Below are 27,110 nucleotides of genomic sequence, written 5' to 3'. Positions count from 1 at the left end.
TTTAGAGACCGGGACGAAGTAAAATGGAGAACTTTGACTGCCCATTTAGATAAGCTAGAGAAGGCTAGACATAGAAGGTGGCTGCTAGAGCCAAGACTAGAGCTTCAGTGTCTTCCACTCCTAAACCGGTCCTATTGACACCTGTGAATACTCGCTCGCCTATCTCTTCTTTCGCACTTCTTTCTACTCCGTTACCTGGCTTCCATCCCTCTGAACCTAGTGCCACTGCCAGTCTCGAAGCCCAGATCAACAAGAAATCTGATGCGTTAGTGAATAGTCACTCAAATAGGAGCTTCAGTAAGAGTCCTTTTGGACAAGGCAAGTGGTGAACCTGGTGCAAGTGTTGTGTTAGTGGAGGGGGTGGTTTCTCGTCCCACCAGTGCTCCTAGACGGAGGTCTCTGCCAAACTCCCTTGCACCTGGGAGGAGGCAAGAGGAGGCAAACTGCAAGTCAAGGGAGGTCGGTGGGGTTTGCCCACGAGTAGTTGCTCCCTCAAATGAACCTGTTGCTATTTCGGTGGCTATGTGCTGGAAAGGTATCCCAGTGGATCACACCGTATCTTCCGGTGGCTCTGATTCGAATGAGCCTAAAGGATGCAGTTGGCAGTTTTATGAATCCTCCAGGGCTTTCAAGAAGCACATTTTGGAGGATCAGAACCCCTCGATCCCTTGTAAGCTCCATACAAACCAAGAGTCCTCTTGTAGCTATTGGAACAATGGATAGCTCCCAGTGGCTCACAAGCACCCATTGGCTCCCAAGCACCAAGTGGCTCATGGATGCACAAAGGGAGCAGATCGCCCCATGGGATCAGAGCTCCCAGTAGCTCCTAAGTGTCCAATGGGATCAGAGTGCCCAGTGGCTCCCGATCTCCCAGTGACTTCTAGCTCTTATGCAGTTTTGGTCAATACTTCCGAAGGTTCATCAGATTCAGATGTCCCCATAACAGCGGGTCAACCTGTTTCTGTGCCCTCTGTTAAGTCTCTAGATATAAAGGCTGTACTTTCGCCTCCTGTCCCAGAGCGCCCAAAGGTAACGTTAGTGCCTCCGATTCAAGATTCTTCATTACTTCCTATTCATCAACGGTTGGACAGTATCCTGGAACTTCTGGAGAAACCTTCATCTTCTCCTCAGAAACCAGAGGAAACTCAACAGGACTTGGCACTTTCCGCTATTTCTTCAGCAGAAGAGGAATCAGAACAGGAGCAATCTTCATTATCGTATGCTTCCCTCTTAAATTATTTTCCGTTTTGTTTTCCTTCGTACTTCTCCACCGCGGCGCCTTCTTTACCTGGGTCTTCCTTCATGTTGCAGCAACCCATAGGATCTGCTAAACTCCCAAAGATGGCTCTTTCAATTTCTTCCAAGAAGGCTTTAGCAGGCATTGACTCTTGGTTGTCTGAGAAGAGGGAATTAGGCAAGGCTGGGTTTTGTTTCCCTCCTTCATGCCTGTCTAAGAGGAAGTATGTGTTTTATGTGACTGGAAAGCACCCTCCTTGGGGGTCTCTGTTCCTCCCAAGGGGTCTTCTCCAGCCTGATTGATCCTGCTCATAGATCGGCTTTCAACTTGGCCAAGATCATGTTTTCTGCAACAGAACTTGACTGTTTAATGAAGGACACGTATAAGGTCTTCGAAATTTTCAGTTTCCTTGACTGGAAGGTAGCACCTTGACGAAGAAAATCGAAGATTGCTCTTTGCTGCAGAACAATTTTGCTGCAGAAGCTTGTGGGTACTTTCTTGTTCCAGTAAGGCTATTAGAGATGGGACCCAAGTATTAGCTGCTCTTTTCTACAGGGGTGCCAAAGCAAAGGGAGCTGTGGTCCTCCTTCATGACCAAAGGAGTTACCCTTCACTGAGAACCTCTCTTCTCTTTGCCCCATTGGATAAGAGTAGCCTTTATCCTTGAGCTACAGTAGAAAGGGTGGCTACAGAGCTTCAAAAGAAAGCAACCCATGACCTTCTAGCACAATCAGCCAAGTGACCAAAGGATTTGAACCTTGCTGCTGTAGTGTCTTTCAACATTAGACCTTTCTCTCCCCTTCAACCATGGCCCTTTCGAGATGGCAGAGGAAGAACACAATCTCGTCCACGCTCGAACTCTAGATCTGTCTGACCCATCACGAAGAAATCCTCCTCAAGACCTGTCTCCAGCAAGTGAGGATCCAGTCCTCCGTCTCCCAGAGGGTGCCAGATTCCTTCATTTTTGGAAACAATGGGAAGCCAGATCAGTGGAACCGTGGGTACTTCAAATACTCAAAGAAGGTTATTCGATCCCCTTCAAGGAGAGACCTCCTTTGACGTCTTCTCCCATCGCCTTAAAGGAGTACTCAGAAGGCTCGGAGAGGTTTTTGGCCCTCTCAGAGGAGGTTACAGCTCTTCTTTAGAAAAGAGCGATAAAAGTGGTGGAAGACTTATCATTGGAGGGGTTTTACAACTGCCTATTTGTAGTCCCCAAGACATCAGGGGCTGGATGTAAGCACTCTGAACTTCTTCGTCCAAACCACGAAGTTCAAGATGCAGACGAACACTCGGTTCTCACTGCGATTAGTCAAGGGGACTGGATGGTATCCACCGACATGAGAGACGCTTACTTTCATATCCCAGTACACCGGGATTCCAGGAAATATCTGAGGTTTGTATTCCAGGACAAGGTTTTCCAGTTTTGGGCTCTGTGCTTTGGGTTGTCCACAGCCCCTTTAGTCTTCACCAGAGTACTCGCCCTCTGTCACAACGGCTTCACCTAATGGGCATAAAAGTATGCCTATATCTGGACGACTGGCTCCTACGATTGTCATCCCAGAGGAAATGTACGGAGGACCTTCACAAAATTTCAGTTAACCCAAAAGTTGGGCATTCTGATCAGTCAAGAGAAATCCCAATTAGTCCCTTCTCAGTCAATAGTTTATTTAGGGATGTAAAGATAGACTCTCAGAATTATCGGGGCTTTTCCGTCTAGCAAGAGAATACAGTTGTGCACTCAGAAAATCTGTCACTTCCTAAGTCTACAGTCCCGCTCTGCCAACGGTTGGATGAGTCTGTTGGGAAGCCTCTCCTCAATCGAGATGTTCTTACCGTTAGGGAGACTGCATGTGAGGCCCTTCAGTCCTTCCTAAAGGCCAATTGGAGCAGGAAGACTCTGCCAGACTCCATTGTATTCCCCATCACACCAGAAATGAAGGAAGACCTTTGGTGGTGGCTCGAAGAAGGGAAATTCCTTGTGGGAAAATCTCTGCTTCAACTGAACCCGAGCCTAACATTGTTCTCCGACGCATTGGATCTGGGTTGGGGAGCAATGCTAGGACACTTGTAAGTAGCAGGAACGTGGTCTCCACAACAGAGGAGGTTACATACAAACCTGAAGGAACTGAAGGCAATTCACCTGGCTTCAGCATTTTGCTTCACTGACTTGCGATGCAGTGGTAGCAGTTCATTCGGACAACACACCCAGATCCTCACCCGCTTTGTTCAGGGCAAATTGAAGGTATTAGTGGACGAGTTGAGCCGTTTCAAATAGGTTCTACTCATGGAATGGTTGCTGAATCCACAGGTGTGCACCGACCTGCGGAAATGGTGGGGAAAGCCGTTGGTAGACTTGTTTGCAACATCCAGGAATCATTGCCTCCCCCTGTATTGTTCTCTGGCGCTGGACCCTCAAGCGTGGGCAATGCTCCAGGACTGGTCGGACCTGGAGGTTTACACTTTTCCTCCGTTCATCATAGTGAGGGAAGTTATAAACAAGTTCAGGAATTCCCACAACACGTTGATGATTCTGGTGGCCCCCTTTTGGCCTCAAAAGGAATTGTTTCCAGGCCTTCTTGAGCTTCTGTTGGACTTTCCATGGCTCCTTCCACAGAGGAAAATGTGCTCAGACAACCTCCTTTCAATCGCTTTCATCAAGATTTGTCCACTCAGGAAGGCTCTGACAGAGTTCAGACTGTTAGGAAGTTTGTCAGAGTGAAGGGTTTTTCAAGAGAGGTTGCAAATGCTATTGCTAGATATAGATGCAAATCTTCTTCCAAGCTCAACCAAGCTAAGTGGGCAGTGTTTCATAGATGGTGTAAGAAATGTGCCATCTCTTCTTCTGAAACATTTATTGCCCAACCAGCAGATTTTTTACTCTGCCTGAGATCTTCCCGAGGTTTGTCGATGCCAACGATCAAAGGCTACAGATCTATGCTGAATTCAGTGTTCAAGCATAGAGGTGTGGACATTTCTTCAAACCCAGATATTTCGGACTTGATTAAGTCGTTTGATACCACGAAACGGAACACTCAAACTCTGGTTTTTTTGGAACCTAGAAGTTGTCAGGCTCCCCTTCTGAACCGCTTTGCATGTCTTCTTCTAGAGACTTATCCAGGAAGACTATTTTTTATCACCTTAGCCACAGCAAGACGAGTCATTGAATTGCAAGCTCTGGATAAACAAGTTGGTTTTTCCCAAGCAGATGCAGTTTGTACGTACATCTTAGGGTTTTTCGCAAAGAATGAGAACCCTTCTAATCCATATCCTCGTTCATTCTCTATTAAGAGTCTTGTAGAATCGGTTGGACCTTCAGACCAAGAGAGAGTTTTATGCCCAGTGAGAGCATTAAACCATTACCTCGAGAGAACCAAGATGATCAGAGGTGATTTTCATAACCTCTGGTGTTCTGTTAAGGATCCTTTGCGTCCTCTCTCCAAGAATGCCCTCTCCTTCTTTTTGAGAGATGTAATTGTGGAATCTCACTTGGGGATCCAAGAACATAATTTACCTATGTTAAAGGTAAAGACTCATGACTTGCAGTTAGTAGCCACATCATTGGCTTTTAAGGGCAACCTCTCTCTTTCTGCTATTATCCAATCGACTTATTGAAAGTGTCACTTGGTCTTTGCGTGATGTCGAAACAATGTTCAAGGACTACAGTACGCTGGGTCTGTTCTCCGCGGCTGGCATGGCACTAGGGAATGAGGGGTAGGGGTAATACTTCTATGTTCCTGTACCTCCTCACCTTGTTTAAGGTCGTTGAGTTATGTGGGAAGCCTGGGGTACTTGGTACATGGAGTACCCTCCAATCTTTGTTTTAATGGATGGGTAGTGTTTATTAATTGGTGTTCAGGTAACGTTTCTTTTTATGGCCATCTTTTGGATGGTGTATTTTGTTTCAAGCCCAGGGCAAGGGCAATTGTTTAGCTTTGTCAGTCATAGGAGTACTCCCTGACTACAAAGCTTCCACTGAAGTAGGGGCAACTCCTGACATCACCGGTCATGTCTCTACGGGTTGAGATGAGCAACGACCAAGAGGCAGTATCTTCCTGCTCTAGCTCTCTCCCCAGGTAAGGTTACAAAAAGCATTACCACAATGCTAGCTTTTTATCTATTTCAAATGCATTTCCATTTATAAATGTTTTCTGTCAATGTAGGATTCAGCTATGTAATTACTTGTTAAAGTTACATTTATAAAATGACATTTTTATAATAAAATAAGGTTTTATATATACTTACCAAGTAATTACATGGTCAGAGCCCTTCCTGCCTCCCCACACATGGACATAGAGCAGAAACGAAGTGAGCTCTTCAGCTATGTTGTACCTGTACTTCCCCGGAAGTGGGTAGGGCACTTACCTGCACCAAAACAAAAGAGCGCTGCCGCGAATTTAAAATCTAAAGCTGCCGTTAAAGTAGAAACTAACATCTATGTAATTACTTGGGAAGTATATTATAGAAAACCTTACTTTATTATAAAAATGTCATATTCTAGGTGTAACCTTTGACTCACATCTGACTTTTGACAAATATCTGATGAAAGTTTCAGCAAATGCCACACGAAAGTTAGGTATTGTTCGTAAGGCCTCATATATTTATAACAGTGATAAAATCAGTGCAACCTGTTTTAGGTCAATTGTACTCCCTTTACTAGAATACTGTTCTCCGGTGTGGACGTCTGCTTCTGCCAGAGATTTATCTCTTATAGATAGAGTGGTTCGTGGTGATAGGTTTTGTTTCCTAATAGTAGTAGTTATGACTTGGACCATTGACGGATGGACTCTTGTTTGTCACTTTTTTATTATAAGTTGTATTTCAACAGAGATCTTTCACATTGACAGTTGATCCCTGATCCCCTTTATTTGCCGAGCAACCAGATTCGCTGAACAGCACCACCAATATGCAGCAAATGTGCCTCACTGTCGAACTTATCAGTTCCAGAGGTCCTTTATTCCTCACATCGTGGGCTGTGGAACATCCGCCCACAGGATGTCATGCAATCAGAACTCTTGAACTTCATGCGAAGGTGCAGTGCATTACTACCCTAATATTGTTCTCCTTGCATTTTAATACATTTTTATCTATTTGTTAATTTATTAGTTTATTTTTTCTTTTTTAATAAGTGGGATCTCTTTCTGTATATTCCTTTGCCTCCTTTTACTTCTTCCTAATAAACATTATATTCTTTGGAAACTTGAATTTCAAGTCAGTGGTCCTGGTGGACTTGTTCCATGTGAATAAGTTTCATATAATAATAATAATAATAATAATAATGTTTAATTTTTATACTTCCAACCTGAAAAGGTAATACAAAGATGAAATTTATCCATACTACTTTTCCACTATAAACAATTTTTTAATGTGTTACACTGGTAGTTGGCCTAGGCTTGACTAATGTCATGTACTGTATATATGCGGTGAAGCTGTAAGGATGGTATAGAGTGACATACTGGCTGGGGTGTTGTTTGGTTTATTGGTGGTTCCTTACTGAATGAATGTACAGAATCTTCGAAGTTGTTATTGGCTGGTGCGAGCCACAAAGTAGTTTCTACACACAGACAGGTCAAAACAGAGGTAATGTTTCAGGCATCTGTGTTTGTTGGCAGACAAACAGATGGCGATTGTGAGAGACATAATAAATGTACAATGATAAAACATATATCAATGGAAAGGCCAGGAAATTCCACATATTGCCAGTTGCATGAGATTTGAGACAGATTAATGAATACAATGCAGCACCATAATATATGTGAAATGTCGAGACGTTTGGCATCTTCACAAACAGAAACATACATACAGTTTGATACAGAAGATTCGGTGGAACATTATGAGTACATGATTAGAATGCTTGCATGGCAATGCAAGTAGTGGTGATTGTACGTAAATCAAGACAACATTGGTTAGGGAGAAACAGATGGAAATATTGTATGGAAGAAGTTGCGTTCCTCGAGAGAGAGAAAACGGGATGCTCTTGTTTTTGTCTTGTTCCCTCCGATGGATGACGCACACGCATGTGCGCTCGAAAGAGAACACATCGCGGTCTCTTACAATACCCCCCATCCAAGCAAGGCGTCGATGCGGAAATTGTCTTGTTGACAATTGAAATGGGCGCGAAAGGCTTGGGCTTTGGGCAGGTAGGAGGCTGAAGGGCGGCGCCGGCCAGCAGGAACTCGAGGAGGACGGTAGCAGGTTGAAGGGTACATCGCTCCTTCATTGGTCAGGGCTTCCGGTACGAGTTCGGGGCAGTCGGCAGACTGCCTGGAGGAGGTGTCCAGGGTTCCTGTGATGGGGTGGGTCATCTCGGAGGGTCGGGCATGTACTGAGCACTAGGGAACGGCTGGAAGCGGGGAGGCGATGAAGGGTTCGTTGGCGCGTGGGTCGTCATCTTGGGTTGGATGTCTGCCATCGGCTCCTTCACTGATCACTCTGGGGTCACCAGTGTAAGGATGGTATAGAGTGACGTACTGGCTGGGTGTTGTCTGGTTTATTGGTGGTTCCTTACTGAATGAATGTACAGAATCTTTGAAGTTGTTATTGGCTGGTGCGAGCCGCAAAGTAGTTTCTACACACAGACAGGACAAAACAGAAGTCAGTGGCGCGGGTTGGGATCCGCAGCCGACCAGTCAGAGAGGCGGACACTTTGCTATCCGTGTAGACACCCTGGGATTATGTATGTAATCAATGGATAGGATTGCTGAAAGCAAATGGGTGTTACAGACTAATACACACACAAACAAAGCCACTCCAGCATCTTCTAAAAAACATAACAGACACCTCACACATCTCGAACTGTCGGCCTAACCGCTCAAGTCTCCTCGCTGCTGGGAGAAAGGGAGCTTGGGATTTGGTATGATACATATACACGTGCTACTGGGGTCTAATCGGTGTCAGGCAGGGCAGCCGATCGAGGCTACGGCCTACCCCAACGCCAAATCAAAGTCCTTTAAAAGAAGGCATCGTGCTTAGCCCATATGAAAAATGGGAAAAAGCATGTCAAACGAAGAAGAAGAAGAAGTTTTGGGCATCTGTGTTTGTTGGCAGACAAACAGATGGCGATTGTGAGAGACATAATAAACGTACAATGATAAAACATATATCAATGGAAAAGCTAGATAATTCCACATATGGCCAATTGCATGAGATTCGAGACAGATTAATAAATGCAATGCAGCACCATAATATATGTGAAATGTCGAGACGTTTGGTGTCTTCACAAGCAGAAACATACATACAGTTTGATACAGAAGATTCAGTGGAACATTATGAGTACATGATTAGAATGCTTGCATGGCAATGCAAGTAGTGGTGATTGTACATATATCGAGACAACAGTGGTTAGGGAGAAATAGACGGAAATATTGTATGGTAGAAGTTGCGTTCCTTCTTGTTCCCTCCGATAGATGACACGCACACACGTGCGCTCGAAAGAGACCGCATCTTACAAAGCTAGCTAAAAATGACAAAGAGTCACGCGCATATCCTAACATTCGTAATTAATAATCATACGGCTAAATCAGCTGATGAAATTAATTACAACAATCCCTTTAGCTTTCAATAAGATAAGATTTTCGTTTGTGCTTTAATTATTATTAGTATTAAAGGATTATTACATATTGCATCGCATTGCATTGTGAGTGTATTTTAATGTTACATTTGTTTCATTCAGTAACGTGTTATTTACTATATATTGAACGAAGAAAGCTGAGCGACAACAGATCTTCCATTTTAGGGTATCGTGTATTTTATTTTGATATTTTATTTCATTTGACAACTAACGTAAACTTGTCTTAGCACACATCATAATAATCAAGCCAAGAACATCGACAAACTTCTGTAATATCGATGACAATTACAATTTTGCAATAGTGATTAAAGGCAATCTGAAAATAATTATTTTTGTTCGCTTCATAAAACATTCGGCTAATACTGAAGCTACTAATATTGCTCCAAACACTTCTTCGAAAGAATCCTACGGCTAAATAAGCTGAGCTTTTGTAAACAAAAGCGATCTAGATATATTATCGGCAAATGAGACTTTATTAAAATTATCTTTGTTTTTAATCATTTTCGGTGCTTTTTAATTTTTTTTTGCATGTTTTCTTCTGTAACAGGTTTTTATTATATGTTATTGTTATATGATAAAATTTATTATAAAGGGTAGTTCTTTCGCGTAATTATGACTTCATGAACAGTTATCCGTAGCAAATATCTTTAGCTTTTTATAGTTCATGTACTCGGACAACTAATCGAAGTTTGACATTGACGTTGGTTAATATTTTGGAGTGACTTATCATACTTAATCAGTCGAACTGACTTTTATACTCGTTCGGGCAGCGAAGCTGTCTTTTCTAACTCAAAATGGAAGCGGGATGAATCATTAACATATCACATTAAAGTAATGGAAACGAGTATGCGATAAAACGGGTTTGAAGGCGTGTAGCCACTCCTGCCGACTTGATTCAACCTGTAGGTTTTGAGGGGTTGCCACTTAGTATATTTTATTTTAAAATGTCCCTTTATTTTGAGAAATGTCGTGCACGATTTTGTTATATTTTTAGAATAATCAAGAATTCATATCGATTGCCGAATTGCACTTAGACAGAATTCATTATTATTTTGTTTATATATTAAAAGCAAGAAATGTACTGGTGTTGCCAGTGGGTCTTTTACGTGTGGTATCATGTGCGTTGCGTCGAGTGGGCTGATGGCTGAGGCACCAAGTTACCCAAGTCTAGACTAGAATCAGCTGTAGTTTATTTTGACAGCTATTTTAAAGACAGTTTGTCTCCAATTTTCGATAATCTGTGCGTAAGAAGTTAACCAACAATGTTACTTTTAGAGGTAAGCAAAGATCAAATGTTATCTTACCGTCTTTCTTGTTCTTTCATAAGGAATGTGTTTCCCACTGTTCATTTGGCTGCTAACAGAAAGCCATGTTCGTGCTTTATTATTTTTAAAATAATATATATAACAAAATGTTACATTTGTGTATGTAAGTAATGTATTCGTAACACGGCACCTGCTGTACTGCCTTACAAACAAATACACTTATGAAAACCATTGTAACTTATACATATTCTATATATATATATATATATATATATATATATATATATATATATATATATATATATATATATATATATATATATAAGCAGAGTAATATTAATGAAAGTTTAAAAATGGTTATAAACTTTCATTGATATTAATATAACCATTTTTACTGAAGCGTAGAAAAGATTGTTTTTGAGGCAGTGTTCGTATCTATGCAAAATTTCTTATAAACATGACAAGTACAGTAGGAGGCGAGGCTTTTAGCATACTTGCCTGAGATGTCGGCCTATGCAGCGTTACATCCCAGTAACTCCTGGCCGGGGATCATCAGTTGCATGTTATAGCCGTAACTCCTAGCTGTCCATGCAGTCAAAGAACTGTCTAGAGAAGGGTCCAGTGGTTTCTGCTAGGTTCAGAATTTTGCTTAGAAATAATTTTACATAATGATTTGAGCCTATTAACTGGGTAATGTGTGTCGGAGAGTGAACAAGGTCACTTATTTCAGAATAAGCTTAATAATCATATTAAGAAGTACATGATCTATAGAACACTTGATGGACCATATATATAATTCTTGTGTGATCTACAAGGCACCATCATTGTCATGTAACTGGTGCTGTTGTATTTCCAATTACATGATTTATTTATGGGGTATATGTCCAATACCTAAAGCTGCTAATATTGTTTGTTTTCACCTTCCTTGTCAATTTTTTATCCACTTTGTATTTAGGTGTGTGGAATGGGCTTTCAGTAGGGAATGTGAAAAAATACTAAATAATTGAATGTTACTTATAGTCCAACCATGGGTTATTGGAAACGCATGTAGCTCATTATATGTTGACTGTTTTATTGTAGGCATACAGCTAGAGTCACCATAGTTTGACATCCCTTATGGTAGACATCTGGCTAGTCAGGCTTTGACATTCACTGATTTGCAGGTGGCCTAGTTTTTTCAGTCCCTAAGTTTATCAAAATCAGAGTAATATAAAAATTTCAAAATGCTTGTTTCATTTATGTATAAAAGTTTGCTTGAATGGTTGCCACACTTTTCCAACGAGATTATTTCTTCCTCAAAATACCAAGGTTTACGTTACTATTTGGCCTCCAATGACGATTTGATGCACATTTGAAAGCTTTCCTTTGATGGGCACCTTAATATTTTCGGTGTCCAACAGTCCAGGTCTTTAGGTTTGCCCAGAAAATTCTTGGAATTTTTTCTTGTTGGCATATTTCAGAAATTGTATCCTTAATGTGGGAATAGATTTGCCAAGATCAATAATGCCAGACATAAAGCTTCCTCTGGATTTTTTTGTAGGCATATCTGCCATTGCAGTAAAACTGGTACCTTGATATGAGACTTTGGGCAAGGGAGGAGATAGATTTGAAGTCTGACACACTAAAAATATCACTTTTACACTGGCCATGTGATGGTTCAGTGTATCACTTTGACGTGTTTGTCATGTCTGGCATGCTTGTATCCATTTTTTTACAGTATCCTTAAGAAATTTACTTGGATTTTTTTTTTAACTTGAAAAAGCCTTCCTGACACTAATGGTTTAAATACAGTATTGCCATAATTTTCATTACATTTGAGTTTACAGATTGTGTAAGCTAAACTTTGTTGGAGTGGTTCCCCCCAATTTTTATTTTGTGTTAATCTTAAACCATGGTCTTAAATGCAATTTTCACTTGATTCAGCATAAATTATAGTAGTTATAGTTAATGGTATCAGATTTTATTTCCTTTACGACATTGATAATAAACAGTCCAATGAATTTCATTTATACTAGTATTTTTCAGTGAAAGTATCTTTGTTTTACGAGTTATTTTTGCTTCTATTAGGTTCAAAACACAACTGGAAATTTGGTTAGTAACCCCAGCAACTCCTTTATGAATCTTCTTGATGAGGCTTCTTCACTGCTGCCTGACACTACATCTCGGGTAGTGCCTTCTCTCCAACCATGGCCTGGAAAGTACCTATTTAGTATTTCTCTTCCTGTTGACAACAGAGATCGGAATAAGGTAAGAGTGCTTTTTATTGTTTATTGGATTTACAGGTGTTTTTGTTACAATAATTGGTATTCATAATTGAGTCCTCAAGAAAGACTTTTTGACATTTATTGATATATATAACTTGGATGTCAGATTTTTCACTGATGATAAGACAAGATCATTTACCTAACATCATTAACATTTGTATGCCAGGTTTTCTGTATATGTGGCTAGATTCTTTCCACAGCTTTCTGACTTTTATGTTTTTATATTTTGTCCTTAAATTCGTAGTGGGTTTAGTTTTTCGTATATCCTTCTTCCACAGTTTTATGGGCCTTCTTACTAGTCTTCTTCCTGCTACTATAATTATTAACATTTTTGAGTAATTATTCATTTCACCTTGTTATCACATGTCTGAACCTTCTCCATGTTTGAGATCTTACTCCGTTTCCCAGCCACTTAATCCAGGCTGTATCGTATTTTGAAAATTTTCAGTTTACCATATTGTAATGTGCTGATTTTCAGTAATAGACCCCATCAGGTTTTGATGTACATATAAAGTGTACTTGTGTTATATGTATGTATGAAGTACAAACCAGTATAGAGCCTGTATGTTAAAGTATGAAGGACATAACATTACAAAGCCCATTATTTGGGAAATTAAGGGCCAGTTTAGAATTTACTATGTTGATGGTGGTAATCTTGCTCCACCAGGGAGAAACAGATGTCTTATTTGTAATAGCCTCTTAGTGTCTTAGTCATTATCAGTTTTATTTTAAATTGAAGTGGGCATTGACAGCTTTCACTAGCTTTTTTTTTTTTTCCATTTACTGTTAAAGGAATGCTGAAGAATATTCTTAAGAATAATTATTGATATGGCAAGGATGATACCCAATACAGTAATACAGTTTATAAAAGTTGTTGTCTTTTTGCTAATACTTCATTTCTTTGTTGTATAAAGAAATGGTTGGGCTCAGACCCATTCTAGGTCAGATGTATAGCCGTAACTTGAAGGGTACTCCTTCAGTAGACTCCTAGAAGCCCTCAACTTTAGAAAGATTTTTAACAGTCGGCGCCCAGGTTTATCCAACCCAAAAGAGAATGGTGTCATAGGTTAATAGGTGTTTCTGGAGAAGAAATTCTATCAATCAACAGATAAGAGAGACGGATGGTATATGGTCTTTGTATAGATATCAAATATTACTGTTGCATGGTATATGTATTAAGTACAGCTTACATGCTGTACAGTACATTTACTCTATTATTGTTTTACAGAAGAATTATGCTTATGTTATCATATATCCTTCATCAATGCTTAAACTATTATACTTATTGTAAGATCAGTAACTTGATTATGCATCATGGCAACATTGTAATTATACTGTACATGACCACCGTTATTATTTCCTGCCACGTGCGACGCATAAGCCTGTTGTTGTTAAGTGGCCGCTGAAGTTTGACAAGCATGGGACTTCCTCCCGCTTTCACGTTAGTGCCTGTCTGCCTTCTTTAATGTATGGGAGTGTAAAGAACCTGCGACTTTGATTCATCACCCTTAGTTCCATTACCTGCATGGACGCATGTGGCAGGGTTACATGATGCAGATATAGTCATGACCTTTTAAAAGTTGTTTTCCAAAGTCATTCATGCCTAAAGTCATTCCAGGTCCATCTCAACAGACAGGACTACTGTCATATACCAACTCGATCCTTTTCTCCTTCAGTGGTCAGGGGACTGCATTCTCCTTCAAAGATCTCTCTTCCAACCTTTGTTTCCAGATCATCTAACTATCACTAGTACACTATTAACACGAAGGAGAGGTCACTTTCACCTGTGATGTCAAAGGTAGTGGAACCTTCATTTCGAGTGTGGGGGTAGGAAGGTCATTAGAATTATGGACGAATTTGTTGACTTCAGGTCAGTGGATGGGATGGGACTGGTCATATAAGGGAGTCATATGGTTGGATATCTATTTCAAGCATAAGTGGTCTGCATTCTATTCTTTTTGACGCCCCTCTGGGTACATGAATTGCCTAAAGATTTTCGGGAGCCATCACCCAACCTAACCTTTTCTTAAATAAACTGAATGGATGAAATGTGAGGACCTTTAGTCTCCCCCAAAGATGCCATTTAAACACCTTCCAGTTAATTGGGTCCTAAAAAGAAGAAGAATGGTGCTGTCACCTCAGAAGTCTACAAGATTCAATGGGAATGGAGGAGGGTACAATCTTAGTTGTTCCTAGATTCTGCTCTGAAGAGAATGAATTGAAGTTACAGTGCATTCATGATAAATTTCTCTTGACATCTCGGGCGAGTTCCCACTATCGTATTCCTTTCTGAATTCTGTTTGGAACTTGAAGGCTGTCAGGCCCAGGATGATGTATGGGTTCCCTCACTTGGTATTCATGAGCTTGTGCTCTTCTGTAAATGGAGATTAGTAATTCTGTTAAAGAGATATTGTAAAACAATTGCCAGTAAACAGGGCCCTGAAAAAATAGTTGTTCTGGTGCAGATTGCAGTCCTGTCATTATAATGGAGGGCTTCTCTTCACTGAAGGAGAGAGAGAGCTTTAATCTTTTATTACAACTGCTATTCAATCCAAGAAAAGGGATTGCTAAAATGGACAGAGGAGTGATTTCACACTGGAGAGAAATTCCGATATTAATACTGAGGTCATTTAAAGCCTTTCTTGTAGAGGACCAAGGTGTTTTGAAGAGCTGCATTCCATGAAGCAATGGCTACACTGCAAACTGAACAATGACTCAGAGGAATAGTTATTGTAATCAGAAAAGCAATAGATAGTTACATTACTCAGGAAAACAATATATATGCAAGTAGAATGACAAAGACTTGTAGGAATGACCAGAAAATCATGACAAAGAACATACAGTAGATGTAGACCTTGACAAGTTGGGAATTCAGATAGAAAATGCACAGAACAGACGAGACACGAGAGAACTGATGTCCAACCCCATACTTGGAAAATTTGATGTAAGAGCTTTGAATAATGATAACTTGTGAGAGGGCTAGAAAACTCTGGAGGTGAGGAAGCCATGCGACTGCAATTACACTAGAAACTTTGTCCTCCAAGTAAATCTCATGAATTTTCAGAAAGGCATATATTCTTTCATAAAGGAATTTATACTTTATACATTGATTGGCAAGAAGTCTCTATAACCTACTTTGCATATTTCATGGTTGTTGGGCCAGAGGTATTGCTTTTAGAGTGGAATGGGCATTGATAATAGTGGTAAATATCCTCTTTAGAAGTGAAAAATACACTTCGGTTTCTTACGGGCAGAGTTAGACCCTGTGGAATGGGTGGCTAGAGGATGAAGATCTTTGAGAAAATAGTGGCTGCGAGGTTTTTTCATTATACGACAAATATAGTTATAATATGAGTCTTCCTAGCCTTGTGTTCCCTATATATATATACAGGTATATTTATAGTCACTGTAATTTGTTAAGAGGTAGATACAGTATTTGTATTCTTTGACAAGAGGGTTAGAGGACCTTTAAAATTATGAATACCATTGCCACGCATTTACAGTTATGAATAAAATTGTATACAAATGTATATTCTTTTATCGAAAAGGTCTGATTATTACAGCATTTTTTTTTTAATCCTTGACAGTGGTGTTACAGTCAAGAACTCAAGAAGCTCTATGTCTGCCCCAGTGTAGCAGTTCCCCTGAACATCACTCTTTCAAAGTGGATTGATGCAAGTATTACAATCACTCCTGTATTCCACCAGAGTCAGTATCGAATGGATCCTGTTTCTAGGTGCTACAACTGCAAAAATTTCAACAGTAAGTGTTTATTGTCTTATTCTTTTGTATATTTCATGATGACAAAAGTGCTGGTCTTGCTGTGGTAAATAGTATATTTGTGAATATTTAAAGTTAAATTTGAAAGTATTTTAATCAGACTTTCAGGTACAAATGGGCTTAACAATATCAAATTAAGAAATAATGTACTGTATAAAATGTAGTTCTGCAAGGTAGTAACCTAGCATTAATTTTCTTGCAGTGGCTATCACTGGCATTGTAGAGACTTTTTGCAATCACTGGCATTGTAGAGACTTTTCTACAAACATAAAATATACTGTACCTTTTAATGCCTTTGTCAGTGAAGTCGTAGTTTTCCATTTCTGTCTGTTCCTCTGTCAGACAGTGCCTGTGACATGTTCCATGTCATCACAACTCAACAGAGTTGAAGGCTTCCTGTTGGCTTCATTCCACATAGTTGACCAACCTCTTTAATTTTGCCTTGCTTCAACTCTCATTTTTTTGTTAGAATAAAGCCTCTTTTATGATTCATATGAGTCTAGAGTTGACACAGGGACTTCATTTTCAGTATAGTTTCAGTTCTCTGCAGATATAACAGAAGCTGACATATGCAATCAAATGAAAATGAAATTATGATACTGTACAATTAAAAATGGGAGAGGAAAATGGTAGATTAACCTTACTACTAATTTGTTCTGAATTCTTTAAAATTGTCCCAAATGAATCTGTATAGGTTGAAAATGCTGAATTTACACTATTACCTTGCATTTATGGAAAGTGTAATAAAAATTCAAGGTGACTCCAACTAACATGCATTTTGATCAAAGATGTAAGTAAATAACATTCGTTGTCTTCATTCCAAGTTTATAGGTTTATTGAATAAATAAAAATAAATGTCATGATTGCTCTTGTGCTAGAACTCCCATCTCCTTGGAATATGTGTAAGTCTGAGTTTTTACTTATCCATACAATTATATTTTTAAGAAAATTTAGTATTTCCTGTATTTTTGAACAAATAGACACGAAAGACCACTACACAATATATACAGAAGGTTCCAGATCTTGTGGTGTTGCCATATTGTTTGAAAAAATAGTCCTTTGTATTTGAAGACAGTGTTGCTGGTTTTGCAGAAGTCAAGAACTCAAGAAAAACCACTCTAAAATTTTACAGTTGTCTGCCCCAGTGCTAGCATTGTCCTAAAAACCGTCTTGTACAACATCACTCTTTCAAAGTCTAAATAGGAAATTGATGCAGTAAGAGAAAAGTTAAATTTTGTCAGAATCTTTAATTCTTAAGGGACAGGCTAAATATATATCAGGCACACCCCCAGACCAGGCAGACTTTAAGGATGGCCACTTCAAGAAAAAAACACATCAATGGAAAGAGGGAGATATGCAAATGCACATGGTGTAAGAAAAAAAATTCTAAACATTTTTCCCTACCTTCCAGGGGAAGTTGAAAGTGACAATTTACAACCCTGTTTGGGGGCTCTTTTACAAGACACTTGTAAAAATATGTTAATTTTACCAAGTTATGCTTGTTTTTTCTAATAATTTATTTTATTTTATTTTGTAAAATTATAATTATAGCTCACTCAAGATCATAACACATAAGAACTAAAACCAGTAACAAATTCTGAGTATATTTGTTGTAAAACATTTACGAAATTTACTGAGATGGGGAAAAGCAGTAACTTTTTGTAAATTTTACATGGTTTTTCTAATACTTCTTTGCACTTTTCTTTGCAAAATTACAGTTGTAGCTGACATACTATCATAAAAGATAAGAACTAAAACCAACAGCAATCCCTGAGTATATTTATGAGCAAGTAAATAAAAAGATGTCCTGAAGGTGCAGGGAGGCAGCACATTCCCCTCTGAAATCTCAAGGCATACTGATCAGTGTCTCTCCCACGCTCAGCTATTATAGTTGCCATAAGTCATTTATGGACCATTGAAGTGCTATGAACATCTTTCCCTCTAAATTCATCAAAACCGAATGGCGCGTAATATTAATTCTCAAATGAGTCATCCTGTCCATCACTCAAAACCTGTTATAGATACTCAGTGGTGATTCCCATCTGTTAAAGTTTAATAATGTTATTGCAGTACTGTATGTTCAGTCATTAAATTTTTCGTTCAAGTTCGTATATATTGAATTATATCGCATGTTGGGAATAAACTGTTGCAAAGCTTGTAAGTCAAGAATTTTAACCAAGTGCTCTGGGTAAACTGGAAACCAAGAATTTTGACACATTGGTGTAAGTACACTACCTAATCCTCTATAATCAAAGAAATGTCTTTTCTAACCCTTTGAATCCCCTAGTAAAATAATGGAGTTTAGTAAGGCGGTGGCCTTATATCCAAAAAACATAATCTTAAAAAATTTGCAGTCGTCACTTTAACTTTTAACCGTGTATCAGAATGACCTTCACTCTACATAAAATTTTGGTTGCTGATTTCATGAGCTGAACAGCAGTGACTTTCCTCCTCTCAGGCAGTGATGTAGTCCAACAAGGATACTATTTTTGTATTTACTGTGGCACAGGAGTGTAATCCTTTGATTACAGACTTTCTATTATTTCAGTCTCTGAAATTTTCTCCCAAATTACTTTTGTGTGGTTTTGTTAAAGAAAAAAAAAGCTATGTTGGTTCTGTAGTTGTACTATTAGGGTAGGTTTGTATTGTAGAAAACCTGTAAACTTGTCAGTTTTTGTTATTCATAAAGGTACAAAAATTGATATCAAAAGCCATTCTTGTAACAACTTGTTAAGTGAATTACTTATTAGTAACATAATGTTTCATTATATGAAACCAATATGAATTTGAAAATTTACTGAATTCTTAAATGTCTGATTAAAGATGAATCAAACATATTTCCATTTTCAGATTGTGATCCTCAACTTGTAGATCACATAGTTCAGGTTGATGGTGAAGGCTGTTCATATGAAGTTGTGCAAGAAAGACCAATTGTAATAGTTCCTGTGCAGCCTCCACCACCTGGAGAGCGTTCTTCAATCTTACTTCTGAAGCTCACGTGTCTTACATCTTGTGTGGGAGGACCCAACAGACGACCATTTTGTTTAGTGCTTACACTGCGCTGCAAGTGAGTTCACAGTCTTTGCCCTTTTGGTTAACTTGTTATTTATATGCAAATACAGTATTACAGTATTTTTTGTAAGTCTACTGTATTTTATATTTTATTCATGGTCATGAGATTAATACTTAAATTTAAATTGTGACTTACAGCTTAATTGTTTGTTTCTTGTTAAAAGGGCTGTTAAGCATTCAGTGGGTTAAGTACAGCTATGCTTTGACAAGTTAATATTTTCTAGAGATCTAAAATCTTGGGTCATAATATTTTCTAGAGATCTAAAATCTTGGGTCATAATTTTCCAGTGAAAAAACTGATTGTCTCTTGGTAAATAATGTGCATATTCAATTACAGTATGTGGTAAAATGTGCACTTTTGGACTTGATTTTTGCATACCAAAATAAAAATTAAACTTTGGGAGAAAATGTCAGTTAAGGGACAAGAAAGAATTAAGATTAGTTGCGAGAAGTTTAATCATAAACTTATCAATCTTTCAGTGTGACTGGGATGGAAATTGGCAGACAAATCTTAGATGTGAAGTGCTGTAAATGTCCTTCAAGAGATATGACCAATGATGCAAAAGGTGTTGGTGCAAATGCAAACAAGACAAAACTGGATGAGAGACAGGTGACAAAGGTTAGCATTTCTGTACTTTCCGTGTTGCACGAAGTATGATACCTCACAAAAGGAAAGCCAACATGTCAGTGCAGACAGGAGCTACTATGACAGCTACAACCTAAACCAGACCTGACATTAGTTTTTGGGTTACTGGAAGCTGCACTTACTGGTCAATTGGGTAATACAGGTATTTCCACAGTTACAGTGGGGTTACATTACAAAAACCCCATTGTTTCTTGAATAAAATATAACTTGAAATTAGCGTAACCTACATTAGGATATACAGGTATTTCCACAGTTACAGTGGGGTTACATTACAAAAACCCCATTGTTTCTTGAATAAAATATAACTTGAAATTAGCCTAACCTACAGTAGGATATACAGTACAATCCATACATATATGGTAGCCTAGCCTACACTCTACCCACAACGTACCATGGTTTTGTGACCATTAATGTATTTTTATACAGCAACTTCCTTATCAGCTGTTACCATATTGTATCACCATACACGAGATAAAAATGTGTAGGGTGTGTGTGAACTATAGACCTAGGCTAGCCCAGGTGTTTCACTCAGAGTATCCATTCGCAAAAGCCAAATGGGCTATTACAGCTGTATTTAAGATAAAGGTAATGGCAATAAAACTTATTTTACTTACAGAATCCATTTATATAGTAGTATTAGTATTGATATATTATCGTCACATGTATAAAAAAAACAGTCATCCTGCCTGTGGCAAAAAAGTGATTCTCAGAATCAGCTGATTCAGCCTACTACTGAAGGAATTAGGAAAGTCATTTTTTTAGTTACAAATGCATTAATGGAATTATCATTATTTCTGAACATAAATGTAAAATGGGTATAAAAAGTAAACTAACAGTACTGGATACAGTACTGGTTTCTGCCGATTCTTTTGTTTACCAGTGTAAACTACCCCAGTTCTCTCTCTCTCTCTCTCTCTCAGTACTGTATATTCTATAAATTCTATAATGAAATATGAATTTCTGTATCATTAACATAGAAATACGAAAGTAAAATTCAAGAAGTTCACAACGCCTCTGAATGAGCGCGTGCATATATAAGTACATTTTACAATTTTTTTTTTTTTTTTTTTTTTGCTTTGCTTGATTTACTGTACTGTTTTTATCACAAGTTTAGTTTATTCTAAGTATGATTAGCACACATAACAGTAAACAAGAGAATATTTCATCACTAACCACCATAAAAGTATTTGAAATGCCTATTTCATATGTGGGCAAGACAAAACCCAACAGGCTGTGCCAAGTTCATCAATGGCGTGGAATTGAGTGTGTGCATATGTACGTAACATACGGACTTGATTGCAATTATAATTTGGTTTATAAAACTAAAAAAAAAATGAGAAAATGTGCGGTAAAAAATATAAATGAGAATAGTATAGCATAAAATGTAAACAAAATAGTGTAAGAGTGTGCGTGTGTTACTGTATTAGTCTTTAATGTAAACATACCTCAGCTCTCTGTCTTTATACTGTACATACATATCTTTTAATGAAATATGAATTACTGTATCATAAACATAAAAATACAAAACTAAAACTCCAAAAAGATTGTTTGAAAATGTATGATGAATGGGTTTGTTTTAATTTTTTTTTTTTTTTTGTCATATAAAAGTTTTATCTCAACCTCATTTGTTGTATATATGCCAAAATCACTAGTTGGGAGGGAGAAGATGGTGAATGTTCCAGAGTATTTGTTCATTCATGAAGGATCCTGCACCAGAACTTCAGGACTGCATGAGTCAGAAACCAAGTTTCTATTACTTCATAGGTTTGTAATATGTATGTACCTGGCTATCTGTGATGTGAAAGGCAAGACGTTTGTGCAATGTAAGAGCCACAAACATGAGACGTAGAAGTCAATAACTCCAGAAGTCTGTCTGAGGAGCCTGCCACAAGTAAAAGATGAACTGTGATGGAGTAGAAACTGAAGGATCCCACAACCCCACCTCTCTAGTAAAATGTGGCCTGCTGTAACTGCTGGTCTCAGCAGTGAAAGTTTAAACATAAGTACACCTGCAACAACTCTTAAGCAGAATGAAGCTATCATCACACTGCCAGGTACCTGTACATAAAACGGATTAAGAACATTCTTAGTTATTTTTAAAGCCACAGATGTAGTGAGAGAGCTTGCCATTTGTTCCATTGCCATGGGGTTTGAGAATTATTGGTTTCAGCCAAAAGGACGAATTAATGGTTTCAGCCAAAAGGACATGTTCTTTTTCATCCTTTTTTCAGGAACCTGTATATAAGAACAAGCTGAGCAGTGAAAACTGAGATGTTTCATTAGAAAATGTTGCAGCAAATCCTACGCCAGATCAGAATCTGACATCACAGATAGCATAACACAAAAAATATGGTTTGTGTTGGAAACTGAGCTGTTGGTGCTGCCATAATCTCTTGCACCCAACTGTTATATGACACTCATATTTTTCGGCACAGGCAGTCCCAGGTTATCGTGGGGTTTCCGTTCCGACGGGGTGACGATAAGCAAAAATTGATCGGTGCCGATAACCAGAGGTAGGCGCCTCTGTTAGGTATTTATCGGTGCCGATAACCGGGGACTGCCTGTAATTGTTTGAAGGAATTTTATTAAATTTCTAATTTTCAAGTCTGTGTGGATTGTCTGTCAGTTGCTTATGCTTTACATAGAGAATTGGATATTAGCTGCATTGTTCATATAAGTTTAACAGAGTAACTTGAAACCATACTAAACAAGCACAAATATGTATTTTAAAATTTACATAATCTGGTATATATATCAGTTATATTTCTCAATATAAGGAAAGTAATGTTTATGCCCTTATCAGTGTTTTCTCAAAGAAATTACATCAGCTCATTCTCCTTACAGATAAGGAAGCTATCATCACAAATCCATGTTGGTCAGAAGAGGAAGAAACCTAAGGTGAAAAGTGAACCTGGAACTGAAACAAGATATGTGAACATTGCTGTAAGTATTTTTAAGTAGTTTTTGTATTAATTTCTTGCATTGATACAATTTTTTTATTTGTTTGGTCATTTGTGTAACATCGTAATAACATTTGAGTGTGAGGCTGGTCTTGGAATCATTGGTTAAGCATCACTGGATTTAGTGAGTGCTTGGTTGTATGACCACCAAAAATTGTCAGATGCTGGTGGCATTTGTGCATTATGAACATCTGTGGGTTGGGACGGGGATTGTAACCCCCGTCCCACAATACAATGATGAAAACCTGAAGGACAGCATCTGTAGCCACCTTCTTTTCAGGGAATAGAGTTGTATGATAAAAAAAAATTTATAAAGCTTTGCATGATTATCTTCTGCACTTTATTTACAGAATGCTGTATTCCTTTTTTTAACTTCACCTCTTGACTAATTGCTTAGTTTTTGCATTTGGTTTAACCTCTGCCATCATAGCAGCTATCAGGTTGTATTTTTTCTTGTGTGTGCATGTTAACAGGAATTATCAAGAACAAGTGACCATAATTTTATAAAACTAAGCAGATGTATTCAGTATGCTTGACCTTGAGTTTGTTAACTTGTGTGAGAAATTGACTGGGACTTGACAGCTTACAGTTTCAGAAACCATCCCACCTGTTATATATTTAGGCATTTTTTTAAAGTTTGTACTTGATAGCTTGCTATATATTTGTGGTATTTGATATTGATAATTCTTTTAAAAATTATATAAATTTTCATAGTAAAATTTACTATTTGGACACATACCTACTGTTAAAGATAGTTTATATCTCCGTGCTGATAGGCGAGTCGGCATTCAAACAAAAGATCGGTTGGCTGCCTAGATGGCTCTAGTACATCTGTTCTACACCAGGTGTTTCGAATGTTTTGGCTCTTGTCAGAATTCTTCTTGATAGCCCACTAAGTTGTGGGGAGGCTGGGTGGGGTTTAACAGTAGGTAGGTATCCAGATAATAAATTTTATTATGAAAATTTTTATTATTTGGATTAATCTTACTAACTGTTAAAGACAGCTGATTCCCACACTGAGATGATGGTGGTAGTGCAGCTAGACCAAATCCACTCGGCCAATCGAGCTAAAGGTTTCCTGCACGAAACCCAAAACATTCTTACCAGCTGGAATCCTTTCTGGATCTTGCTGCTGCCAGAAGTTGGATTCCATTCAGGGAGCCAGCCTCTCATACATGTGCAGCAAAAAGCAGCCTTGCAGAAAAAAACACTTCAATTCACAGAATGAAACAGAAGCAGCATGAGGGGACACCTGTGCTGGGTCCAAAAGCCCTATAAAATGACAGTTGCTAAAAATAAATAGCTTTATGATATAAAGGTATGCTCCTATACAATATATGTACCTTCATGCTACCCAAAATATTTAAACCCGGGAATTAAAATAAAGATCCTAAAAAGATTGCACTTTCTTCAGTTCAGGAAAAGACTTTACCCACTACTAGTAGTGGACTAAGGGCTTTACTATTTTCAAACACGATTCTGCATACTTAAGGTAGTTAGCAGAAAAACCACATTGCATTTCTACTGCGTCGCATGAATCCCATCCTCAAGCGACAAATTGTCATAAAATTAAATGAAGTAGCAACCATTATCACATTATGAATATTTACCTTCAATATAGGTAAAAGGTATGGAGCTAGTTCTCATGCACTAGCCTAATCAGATACATCACAGAGAACCTTGTGTTCTTTGACAAAGACATTCTAGGTTTCTGAAACCAAAAAACAAAAGGTTACCTTTACCTCTTCCAGGCTTAACATTTGAAAAAGACATTTTAGGTTTTCTGAAACTACAAAAGGTTAACTTTGCCTTCTCCAGGCTTAACCTTTGAGAAAGACATTCTTGGCTTTTTAAAACCACAAAACAAAAGGTTAACTTTGTCTCTTTTAGGCTTAACCGTTTGACAGAGACATCTAGGTTTTCTACAAACACAAAAGAAAAGGTTAGCTTTCCCTCCTCCAGGCTTAACCTTTGGCAAAGATGTTCTAGGTTTCAAAAATCACAAAACAAAAAGATAACTGCCTCTTACAGGCTTAACCTGTTAAGTAAGTTTTAATTGCCCCAGCAGGAGAGGGAAGTGGAATTCTTACAGTTCTCTGAAATATTTAGCCTTAACATCATTTTCAGCTCTTAGGCAAAAAGATAAAATCTTTCCCTTGGCATCATTGTTAGCTCTTAGGCAAGAAGATAAAATAGCATTCCCTTTACAACAGCCATAAGAAGAGTGCTTGCAAGAAATTTACTCAGTTTAACCCCAATACTGCTAAATAAAAGAATTTTTCATTGTAAATAATTCAATGGAACTCATTCCAGAAGCTCAAAAGAATCTGCTGTTAAAATTTTGACCTGCATCTAAATTCCAGAGAGAAATTGATACTGAGTTGTAGGGCTTCAATATCAACTGATCTCAACACCTTAAGGTGCTGATCATCAGCCAGATCTAAAGCACATGAGCAATACCGAGGAAAGTATGGAATGATAACCTTGATAGTAGACAGCAAAAAAGTCTTACTGTATCTAAGAAAGCTGAGAAACTTTGATGTCTGCAAGGTTCCGGATGCTGAAAATTCCTCTAGAATGGCACCCTGAGCAATAAACAAACCACTGCCTTTGACACAAGGCCATGGTTTTGTTCCACTTGGTTAAGGATAGCACCCGTGATACCTTTGAAAATCCCCTTATCTCCAAGCGGATGAGTGTGAGATGCAGAAGTTAGTAGAAGTGCATGGAATTCTGTATTTTCAATCGATTTCCCATTAATGGAAGAATAAGAGAGAGATCTATCAAAAGAGCTAGAAAGTATGAAAGTAATTTGCTCTGAGGCTACTCACTACTTCCTTAGAATAGATAGAGGGGAAAGGCCTATGAGTCTGAATCAGGCCAAACTTAAAGAATCACATCCACTGCTCAAGCTTGAGGACCTCAAAGGAGTAGTAAAGACTGTTGTTCCTGTTCATCTGCATGCTAATAAGTCTACAGTTGAGTGCTCCTGTAATCCCACAAGAATTGTCAGCTTGCAGATGTAATGGCCACTCTGTAGGTAGTTTTTTTCTTTCTGCGTCCTCAACCGCCAAAAACACTGTCCTTCTGCAGAATGAATTATCAAACCATTATGTTATTTATTTCACTTAAAGAAGCAATCTTTTCACTATGACTTAGTTTCTGACCAGGGATAAATCTGCTAGGCAACATCAATGGTCTTTCCGCCACCCTGACATCTTGTAAACTTTACGAGGTGTAGTGTTGACCATTCTGTGGTGTATGTAAACACTTGTCAAAAAGGAAAATGACAGAGGAAAAAACTTGGATATAGGTTTAAGAATGAAATGGTCAGCTCTTGGTTTCAAAACAGAACCTGGCAACAATGATGGTCCTGGATTACTTACAAATGAATGTTAGCTGTATAATATCTTATGCAGAGACTGTAATGTAATCGAGCCTGATTATTCTGACAAATCCCCCAATGAGGCTATGTTTCCTAACAAAGAAAGCCCTTAATGCTTAGGAGGCGTCCATCAGGGCTAAAATTCTTCAAGAAGTAAGTGCCTGTTTGTCTTCTGACTGACAAGCCTGCAAATTTCAAGTATCATCTCATCACTAAATAAGAATGAGGAGGAGCTAGGGAAGTCAACTGAAAATCATAATGCACAGAGACTGAGCCAGGTGAAGCAACAGATCCTTGGCCTTTGGAATATTGTCGACAGAGTTGGCCAGCTTGAACCAGTTGACTCAGTAGAAAGATTTCTGGCGTCTAAAAGTCGACACCATCCACCTATGGGCAACAAATTCCCTGTGAATACTTATAGAGGCGCTGTGCACGAGCCAAAACAAAGCACATTGAAGAGCAATACCTCCTCTGTAGATACACCCCGGAGGAACTTGAGTGATGAGTGATTGAGGATGCACTAGTATGAGAAAAGTGTCCGAAAGTAAGTCAACAGACTTGAGAGCATTTCCATACAACATAGTCTTAGAAAGCTATGTAGCTAGAATAATAATAGCTGAAGGAAAAGCATGTAAAGAATGAACAAGTCCATTTCAACAGAGAAAGAGGAATAGGCTAGCAGACAAGGATTTAGAATGAGCAAAAGATGAAGAGATTGGTTAAACAATTGACTGAGTTGACAAAACATCAGAATACGTAAAACTCACTACAGATGCATTATTGTTAATAAAACTGTCTACTGTATACCTATGTAATTAGTCCAATTGGTGGCAACAGCCTCATACTAGGTGCCAATGGCGGCAGAAGTCACATACATAGCGAAGAATAACGTTTACCAAAACGATCTTTTGGCTAACACATTATACAAGACTCA

The 27,110-nt window shown here is 38.4% G+C and overlaps 1 protein-coding gene across 6 annotated transcripts in view; it reads left to right on the top strand.

The window, feature by feature from the left end:
- LOC136829373 (cellular tumor antigen p53-like) overlaps nucleotides 1–27,110 on the top strand; it is a 49,832-nt gene that overhangs the window by 9,536 nt on the left and 13,186 nt on the right. For all 6 annotated transcript variants that reach the window (XR_010850372.1, XM_067087824.1, XM_067087834.1 and 3 more), the window contains exons 3-7: nucleotides 12,137–12,316; nucleotides 15,921–16,095; nucleotides 18,964–19,180; nucleotides 19,666–19,804; nucleotides 22,676–22,774. Coding sequence is in view for 5 of the 6 variants with exons in the window: in XM_067087824.1 (XP_066943925.1) it covers nucleotides 12,137–12,316; nucleotides 15,921–16,095; nucleotides 18,964–19,180; nucleotides 19,666–19,804; nucleotides 22,676–22,774 (810 nt within the window). In the remaining variant the exon portion in view is untranslated. The remainder of the gene's footprint in view (nucleotides 1–12,136; nucleotides 12,317–15,920; nucleotides 16,096–18,963; nucleotides 19,181–19,665; nucleotides 19,805–22,675; nucleotides 22,775–27,110) is intronic.

The sequence above is a fragment of the Macrobrachium rosenbergii genome, chromosome 4, assembly GCF_040412425.1.
Source record: "Macrobrachium rosenbergii isolate ZJJX-2024 chromosome 4, ASM4041242v1, whole genome shotgun sequence".
Lineage (NCBI taxonomy): Eukaryota > Metazoa > Arthropoda > Malacostraca > Decapoda > Palaemonidae > Macrobrachium > Macrobrachium rosenbergii.
This window is presented reverse-complemented; position numbering and strand designations above follow the sequence as displayed.